The following is an 8,899-nucleotide window of genomic DNA, read 5'->3' as shown; positions in this document are numbered from 1 at the left end:
TCCATGACAACTTAGATCAATGCCGCCCATTTGTGGGGGGCACGGGCCCCCTACACGGCCACTAACGGGCGTTTAAATCGTCAACTGTGCACCGATGGGCGAGCAGTGCTGTCCCTGGATCCACGGTTGCACCAACATCTCCGGGACTAACCTTGGCCTGTAATCCTACCTCGAATGTAGCCCTAATTGTAACCCTAATCGTTGCACTAAGCTCTTCCCCTATCCCATAACTCTTCCCATATCCTCTCTCCCTATCCCCTCGATTCGATAACCCTTTCCCTATCCCCTCGAGCCCCTAACTCTCTTCCTGTCCCCTCTATCCCCATCCCAACTCTCTCTATCCCCTCTCCCCATCCCCTCTATCCCCTATCCCCTCTCTCCCTATCCCCCAACTCTCTCCCTATCCCCTCTCCCCATCCCCCTCTATCCTTTATCCCCTCTATCCCCTCTCTCCCTATCCCCCAACTCTCTCCCTATCTACCTCTATCCCCTCTCTCCCTATCCACTCTATCCCCTCTCTCCCTACCCCCCAACTCTCTCTCTATCCCCTCTCTCCCTATCCCCTCTATCCCCTCTCTCCCTACCCCCACCACGAGCCCACATTTAAAATTCATTCCCGTCCCCACCCACGTGCCGGCGCGCGCTGATGACGTCACGCGCAATCATCTCCCCTCCTCCACATCCACGTATCTTTTCGACATAAAATAGTTCCCCTTCATTTCCACCAAATCATTTTCCTAAGCATCTCAAACGATCACAAGGTATCCTCCCTTCGCTTCTCCTCGTCTCTTTTCACCTCTTTACCACTCTTTTCCTTGGTTATCCGGTATTTGCTGGCATCCCTGCCCTGGTGCTAAGGCGCATCCCTCCGCGGCGCTTCTTTCTCTCTCCAGGACGAGGCGGTGTGAGGTTCGTGTCGCGGCTGTTCCCGGGACCCCGAAATTTATCCCCTTAACCCCCTCGCTCCGCTGTACCCCTGCTACGCCTGGTCCCTCTTGGCCCCCCTTGGTTGTGTGGCGGTCCCCTCGGCAGTCCCTGGCGATGGGGGAGCTCGCGGTGCGGCAGGGCGACCCGAGGCCTGCAGGCCCCGGGCCGCCCGGCCGAGATGGCGGCACCTCGTGGCGGTGGCGGTGGATGGGGAATTCGCGAGAGTGTGGGGGGCGTTGCGGGGGCATGGGCATGGTGTAGGGGGCATGGTGTAGGGGGCATTGTGGTGTGTAGGGGGCATGGGCATGATGTAGGGGGCATTGCGGTGTGTAGGGGGCGGGAGGGGCATGAGTTTGTGTATGGGGGGTTTGGAGGCCTTGCTGTGTCCGTGCTGTGCGTGTGGGGGGCATGGGGGGCAGTGATGTGGTGTAGTAGGGGGTGTTGTGCGTTTCGTGACTGCAGGAATCCATACTCTTTGGTTCTTTCGGCAAAGTCACGTAGGTGTAAAATACAATTGTGTTTTGTTGGGGGGGGGGGGGTCATCGGTAAGTGTATGGGAGGGCATTGGTGTCTAGGGGGCATTACTGTGGATATTGGGTTGCGTTCGTAATGTGGGCAGAATATATAGGGAACATGGGGCATTGGTGATTGTATATGGAGGGGGCAGTTTGAAGCGGGAATTGGAGGAGGGCATTGAGTGTGTTTAGGGAGCGTTGGTGTGAGCATTATCGTCTTGGCGGCATTCATAAAGGATTTATACATAAAACGGGGTCTTTGTGAGGGCATTTATGAGTTTACGTCCCTAATGTTGGCTTGCGTTTGTGTTTCTGTGAGTGATTAGAACGTGTAAAGACATATCAGTGTCCACTGTACAGCAGTGTGTCGTGAATCGTTTGTGTTGGGGCAATGAGTTCCCGTTGGTGTGTTGTCGGGGCCAGTGTAGAGGTGCTGGAGTGGTACGTGTGTGTGTGTGCGCGCCTTTGTTGCTGTAGTTTGCTGCTGTGTGGGGACACGTGTTGCCGGCCTGGACCGTGGAGCCGTGGTGTGTGCCAGTGTCCATGCCCCAGTCGGTGTGCTCGTCTATTCATACGGACAGGCACCCTTGGTTTACGAAAAAACACGTGGGAGCACTTTTATTAACGGAGACGAATCACAATCGTGACAGGATCAAAACGAAATCATCCAAAACAAGATATGTAACATTTAGGCCACGTTCATTGAATATTTAATTCAGACAGTTGGACAAAATGTGAATTTATTCTCTGACAAATCGTTATGATTTTAATTCACCCTTTAAGTTTAATAAACAATTTCAATGTACAATTTTATATTCGGACCGTTTATAATTAAATATGGCGAATAGAACACGTTGATATTGTCTGGGCAGTAAGATACAAAAGCGCAGTTGTGTGCCAGTGCCACTGGCCAACTTGCAGCCGAAGCTTACAACGCGTGGCATTCCCAGGTAGTCCCCCATCAAGGCACGAGCCAGGCTCGAGCATGCTGAGCTTCCGAGGTCTGACGCGTTGAGGGAGACTCGCTCGTTGGCTAGAGTTGGGGGGGGGGGGGGACGCCGCGTTCTGTGCGGCTCGGCTGCGGTGCCGGCGAGTCGCGCCTGCGCGTGCTCACGGCCCTGCGCGTGGTCGTGTGCAGATCGGCGCCACCATGTCTGCACACCTGCAGTGGATGATCATCCGCAACAACTCGAGCTTCCTCATCAAGCGAAACAAGCAGACCTTTAGCACCGTGAGTGGCACCTCCACACCTCTCCTCCGGCACTGTCACAACCCCAAGGATACCGCTGGCGAGCCAGGCTGTTAAGGGAGCAGCCTCCCCTTGGTTGGGGGATTTGCCTGTAGATGAAACTGCGTGTGCAGAAACTCGGCCGATTTGTACGCAGAAGCGGCGAACGCTTCTCAATCATTTTGCTGCCGGGTACGTCAGAGGTGATAGCACCGCCAGTGGATTAAACTCCCAAGTTGTCAAATGCATATTGAGTTGATGGTCTCAGACCGGTCAATGGGTAGTGCACGTGATACATTTAACACACCTACGATCAGCGTGGTGTAGGCAATTTAGTCCGTGTGTACCTTTGTGTTGAGCGCTGTTTTCCCGTGTTGCGTCGTTAAACCTTATACATCTTGCATCTCCACCACGGCTTTTGTGCCCAGGAGCCCAACAACCTGAAGGCTCGCAACTCGTTCCGCTACAATGGACTCATCCACAAGAAGACGGTGGGGGTGGAGGCGAACCCCAGCGGCAAGGGCGTCGTGCTCGTCACCAAGAGGCGCACGAGTACGTGGGGGGAGGGGCGGGCGTGCGATTGGGTACGGGTTAAGAGGTGCTGTCGGATTTTAGATTTGTGCCAAAAAATGATGTTAGACTAATGGTTGGATTGATCAGGACAGTCTTGGTGCGATGGCACAGTGAGCGCAATATTAATTATTTATGAGCGTTGTGACGCGCAATTGTGAGGACTAAATGGCTACGCATAGGGCTTAATTTCAGCCGGGTCTGGCCATTATTTACACGCCACTCAAACCGCATCCAGTATACCTCATCTTGCCTGCTAGGCACGTATCACCTACTCCAGTCCATCAACAATAAACCGGAAACTATTCATTGAGAAATTAAGGCCTGGTTACATGCCTAGCATTGACTACCCTATCTGAGTGGTGGGTGTCTCAATAACACATTTACCGGTGGTCTGTCTTGTGCGAGGGCTACCACGTCAGATTTAATTAAGAGAGACATGGGGCCCGCTATTTCTGGTGGCTGTAAACAACCGCAGCGAAATTTAAAATAATCGCCCTGGGTTCGCTTGAAAATCACAAGAAAAGCCAGGCTCGTGCGTTGATGCTCGCGAGCGTGACTTTTACGCAGAGCTTCTGGAGAAGAATAAATCCTCAAAGCCTCTTAAAACGCAGCTCCGCGGTCTTAGCGTGCCGGGCTTAGCCCGCGGCAACCTCGACGGGCGATATGGCAGCGGCGCACAGCGGGCGTAGAGGACACCGCTGGAGGCCCCGAACCTTCAGCCGCGACCTAATCCTGGAGACGCGACAATGGCGTCCGGCGCCCCTACCGCGTTGGCGGCAGCATCGCGGGCAATCGCTTGCCACCGCCGTTCCCAATGCCCTCCGTGACCAAATGCCCAACGACCAAATCTGTTTTACCAAACGTGACACGGTATTTGTTTTGATTTGGATTGATTGGCCAATGTTCTTAGAGTCTTGTTTTAAATTTGAAAGCGTCGTGAGATGCACGAAGAGCGCTGTATTGGGCTACGGCAAAGAGTCATGATTTGTAGCGATGTGAAGAACGTGCATGCATCTGTAGATTATTTAAAATACGAGCCGGGTCCTGCCGGGATAGATATGGACGTGTCTAGCCGTGCGAGCGTGGGGACACGCATTTGGTGTGCTCGTCCAGAATCCGCTGTTAGACACTTGCAGAGTTGCTGAGCGCAGGCGCAAAACACCATGCGGCCAGCAACAAACAGCACTGTCAACCAACGGCACCGTCAAAATTGCATAAGGAAAATGATCACATTTAATTGAGCAAGGTTATGATTGATAAAGCTTGGGGAATGCGCTGATGATGGAAGGAGGAAATTCCAGAGTGGACCATTGCGAGGGAAGAAGCCGAGAGAGAAGTGAGGTGGTGACCTGCAGTGCTGGTTCCCTTGACGCATGGGTCTATGCAGCAGGCAGAATAATACTTTCTCACTTGCTGACTCGTCCTCATGGAACGTCGCATATCTAATTGATATTTTGAATGTAAAGATCGTTCAACTTACCGGGGAGCTAAAAAAGCAATTGATGTGTTAAACGCTGGTGCAGGTGGTATCTTAATTTGTATGACCGTGTCGGATCATCACGTGGCCTCACCTAAAAATCGGTGAATCAGGGTGGTCACCGTACATGCGTACGGTTCGTAATTTTTGGCGCACCCTGTACAGGAGCAAATCATCTTTTAACGGCAATGGTGTTAACCGCGCCGCCGTCGCCCCTTGCAGATCAGCGCAAGCCCGGCAACAGCTACGTGCGCACGGTGATCAACAAGGACGCACGCGCCACGCTCAGCAGCATCCGCCACGTCATCCGCAAGAACAAGTACCGCCCCGACCTGCGCATGGTGAGTGGCGGTGTGCACACGTGGAAGTATTGCGACCGAGAAAAGCGTGGATTGGATAAGGCACGGGTTAAAGATGTAGAGGTACACGAGAGGGCTTGGGCCCGATTCGTGCCCGGGAGGGATGACGGCCGGTGATAGAGGCTCACGTCGAAATGGCAGCCGAAGGAGGGAACCTGCCCGAGAGCACGTCCATCTTGGAGATGGAGCGATGAACTCGGCTCGTGCACAGGTTCCAGATGGATTGTTGCATCGCGAGGCCGTGAGAGATGGCGATGGCTTGAGGCTCATCCATTCGTGGATTGAGCGAAGCTGAATTGTTTGTGTGAACGGGTGCGGGTGAGAGAGGGGACGGTGTCGCAGCTGTGCACATAGATTGTGTGGCGGTAGTGGTGTGTGTACCTGTACACGTGCCACAACTGCCGATGGCCTGGTAACCACTGCTCACTGAGGAGTGAAGCTTGGGAGCCACCTCCTGGCTATTGTAGATTGACAGCACTGTTGTGGCCCACGATGAAAGATGATGTGCGTGCGTATGCCCTCGCGTGTCCAGGCCGCCCTTCGCCGCGCTAGCGCCATCCTCAAGAGCCAAAAGCCGGTGAAGGAGGTGAAGAAGCAGGCGCGCCGGCCACGTGGCACCAAGGCGGCATAAGCCGTCCCTGGCCACCACCACCACCACGTTCACTCGCGGAAATAAACAAAACCCTTCAGCTCCCAATGTTGTGGCTGTCTGTGTGTACGCGCATGTGTGTGTACACGCGTGTGTGCTGGTTCCGTGGTCATGTGCACCTAGCCTGGTAGAAGCACCGTGGTGACGAATGGCGGTTATTGTTGACGTATGTGTGCATGTTCATCTGTAGTGCACTACGAACCGGGCGATAGGAGTTCTATTCCAACGGTCATTATTTGAGCCTCTGCTGGGCTTCCCCCCAGATAGACTCGGCGATAAATTAGTACCTGCTGTGTTAACGGCACTGAGGCAAAGGTGGCCAGGCGTGGTGCTGGCCACTACCCACTCGTGACAGCCACAATAGGCGCTCGCAGCACTTGCCCCAAAAGCCTGGAGGCTACACCCAACATCTTCGTGCGTCCGTGAGTGTAGCACGTTGGGTGTGTGCATCGTGGCCATCACCTGGGCCTGTCCCTCGACTTGCCATCGAGCCTTCAACACTTCGTGGTCTCTGTGCACCTAGCCTGACACGATCTCCATTGCGGTGAGAGAAGCACATCAAAGTTAACCACACGAGTCGGTGCACCTCTCGCCAAAGCAGCTCGATCACCTGAATGTGGCCTCGGCAATGCCCCCAGAATGCATCTTGGGAGCTCTCTCCGCTCACGAGCCGGTGCAAGAGACGAGTCCGGGATGCCTGCAGGTGAGGCAGCCCCCCCCCCTCCCCTAGCACAGCAGCCAAGGCCTCTGGGCCTCCACTGCCAGGCGCAGCAGAAGACGGTGCCACTGGCACGGCCACAATTGGGATGACCGCAACAAGCATCGTCCCCCCCCCCCCTGCTTGTGAGATCCTGATGGTGTCGGCGGGTGAGTGGTCTTGATGGGCAGCAGTAGTGTAGAGGCACGAACCCCAGAGACCAAAGTTCGATTCCCGCTTGGCCACCACCACCAGTGACGATGATCTGAACCGACCCTGTGTCGACTCGGCCTCAGATGAGTACCTGGTGCAGTGTGGAGTAAACATCGCCACTGGGGAGACAAAGACGGCCGGGCTTGGTGTTGGCCGCCGACCCCATCGTGTGCCGTGTCGGCCTTCAGCAGTGCGTGCTAGCAACACTTGCCCCAAGAGCCTGTTTAAGCTACGCTGGGGGTCTGTCTTCGTGAGTGAGTGGGTGGTCTTGGTAACTGGGAGCCTCTCATAGAAAGAATGGAAAACTAGAATTCGACGTATATCATTTATTTGCATTTCGAACTGTATACATTGTATCTACACACCACGTTACACGTGTTATTGTCGGCGTCGAGAGGAGCCCAGCCAGCAGCCAGCCAGGATGCTCGAGGCATAGCTTGTTTGTCATAGTATGATTCATGTTCATGTGAGCCCTGTTTTGAAACCTCGACGTTTATGGGAAAGACCCCTCCCCCAGGAAGCCAGATGACGCCCTCTGGCCAGTTGAAGGGCAGCGAGGGCAGTCCTCACGCGGCCCCCAGGGCCCTCCCCACACCGCGCGTCCCAATCCCTCGGGGCCACGTGGAGGCGGGGTGCGGGGTCCAAGCCAATTACCGCGAATTGAGCAGCGCTCACTGGTGAGCACGGCTGGAGGGGGTGGGGGGGGTGGCATGGGGAGGGGTGCTGTGGTCCCCCCTCGGAGTCTTAAGATTTCCCAGAGGCGACACGAGCCCAGTGCGTGTGGACGCCGGCGTTGGTGGATCACAGGTCAGAGTGACAGGCCCGCCACGAGGCTCTTGGAGGGCTCGGGCGCGATTGCCCCCCCCCACCCCACGTTATTCATTACGGGACACCAGCAGTGCCTCCCCCCTGCTTCCCTGCTCATCCATCAAATCCATCCACTCGCCGCACCGCCAGGCTCCCACCTGCTGCTGCTTCATTCCCGTGACGGGAGGCGGTAGCGCTCGACCCCCACCCCCTAAGACGGAGCCCAAATCCCCGGGTCGATCTCATCAGGTGACCCCACCCCGCGCATCACGAATAGCGGCCATCGTGAACTCACCCAATTAATGAATCCATCTGTGCAGAGCTTTGAGTTACCCCGCCTCGTGTGTACGCGAGGAGGAGGGGGGGGGGTCTCCCCCGACACGAGGCCAAACCCCCCAGAGACTCAGCGAGGCTCTCCGGGGCGAGGGAAAACCAACGGCGTGGGGGGGGGGCACCTTGGGCCCCCCACTGTGGGCCCTGGGGGAGCTGTAGGCCATCAGCACGGTTGGCTACGTACGTTGCGAAAGAAGAAGAAGTCCAACACACGTAGCGCACGTGCAGGGCGAGCTGTAGCCCAGAGGATGGACGCGTCTCGCCTCTGAGTGAAGTCAATATTAATGAGGTTTAACAATTGTGGTTCACTGCGTCAATGAAGAGTAAAATTACAACAACATCCTGACGCATCGCACGCAGCAACAGTGAAGAGAGAGCAGCAGCAGTGAAGAGGGAGCAGCAGCAGTGAAGAGGGAGCAGCAGCAGTGAAGAGAGAGCAGCAGCAGCAGTGAAGAGAGAGCAGCAGCAGTGAAGAGGGAGCAGCAGCAGTGAAGAGGGAGCAGCAGCAGTGAAGAGGGAGCAGCAGCAGCAGTGAAGAGAGAGCAGCAGCAGTGAAGAGAGAGCAGCAGCAGTGAAGAGGGAGCAGCAACAGTGAAGAGGGAGCAGCAGCAGTGAAGAGGGAGCAGCAGCAGCAGTGAAGAGGGAGCAGCAGCAGTGAAGAGGGAGCAGCAGCAGCAGTGAAGAGGGAGCAGCAGCAGTGAAGAGGGAGCAGCAGCAGCAGTGAAGAGGGAGCAGCAGCAGTGAAGAGAGAGCAGCAGCAGTGAAGAGGGAGCAGCAGCAGTGAAGAGAGAGCAGCAGCAGTGAAGAGGGAGCAGCAGCAGTGAAGAGGGAGCAGCAGCAGTGAAGAGGGAGCAGCAGCAGTGAAGAGAGAGCAGCAGCAGTGAAGAGGGAGCAGCAGCAGTGAAGAGAGAGCAGCAGCAGTGAAGAGGGAGCAGCAGCAGTGAAGAGAGAGCAGCAGCAGTGAAGAGGGAGCAGCAGCAGCAGTGAAGAGGGAGCAGCAGCAGTGAAGAGAGAGCAGCAGCAGTGAAGAGGGAGCAGCAGCAGTGAAGAGGGAGCAGCAGCAGCAGTGAAGAGGGAGCAGCAGCAGTGAAGAGAGAGCAGCAGCAGTGAAGAGGGAGCAG

The 8,899-nt window shown here is 55.8% G+C and overlaps 1 protein-coding gene across 4 annotated transcripts; it reads left to right on the top strand.

The window, feature by feature from the left end:
• The first annotated feature begins 618 nt into the window (after window positions 1-618).
• Window positions 619-5,776, top strand: LOC144724220 (large ribosomal subunit protein eL28-like). Of its 4 annotated transcripts, none has more exons than XM_078603161.1 (6): window positions 655-909; window positions 1,920-2,048; window positions 2,581-2,673; window positions 3,099-3,222; window positions 4,943-5,061; window positions 5,612-5,776. In XM_078603161.1, exons 2-6 carry the CDS (start codon window positions 1,986-1,988, stop codon window positions 5,708-5,710), a joined length of 498 nt encoding a protein of 165 aa, XP_078459287.1. In that variant the 5' UTR covers window positions 655-909; window positions 1,920-1,985; the 3' UTR covers window positions 5,711-5,776. The 4 variants fall into 4 exon arrangements, with proteins under 4 accessions (XP_078459290.1, XP_078459288.1, XP_078459287.1 ...); XM_078603163.1 differs by having other exon boundaries at window positions 881-909; window positions 1,920-1,969; XM_078603164.1 differs by lacking the exon at window positions 1,920-2,048 and having other exon boundaries at window positions 619-761.
• The last annotated feature ends 3,123 nt before the right edge of the window (window positions 5,777-8,899 follow it).

This window comes from Lampetra planeri, chromosome 20 (genome assembly GCF_965212315.1).
Source record: "Lampetra planeri chromosome 20, kcLamPlan1.2.h2, whole genome shotgun sequence".
Taxonomy (NCBI): Eukaryota; Metazoa; Chordata; class Hyperoartia; order Petromyzontiformes; family Petromyzontidae; genus Lampetra; species Lampetra planeri.
This window is presented reverse-complemented; position numbering and strand designations above follow the sequence as displayed.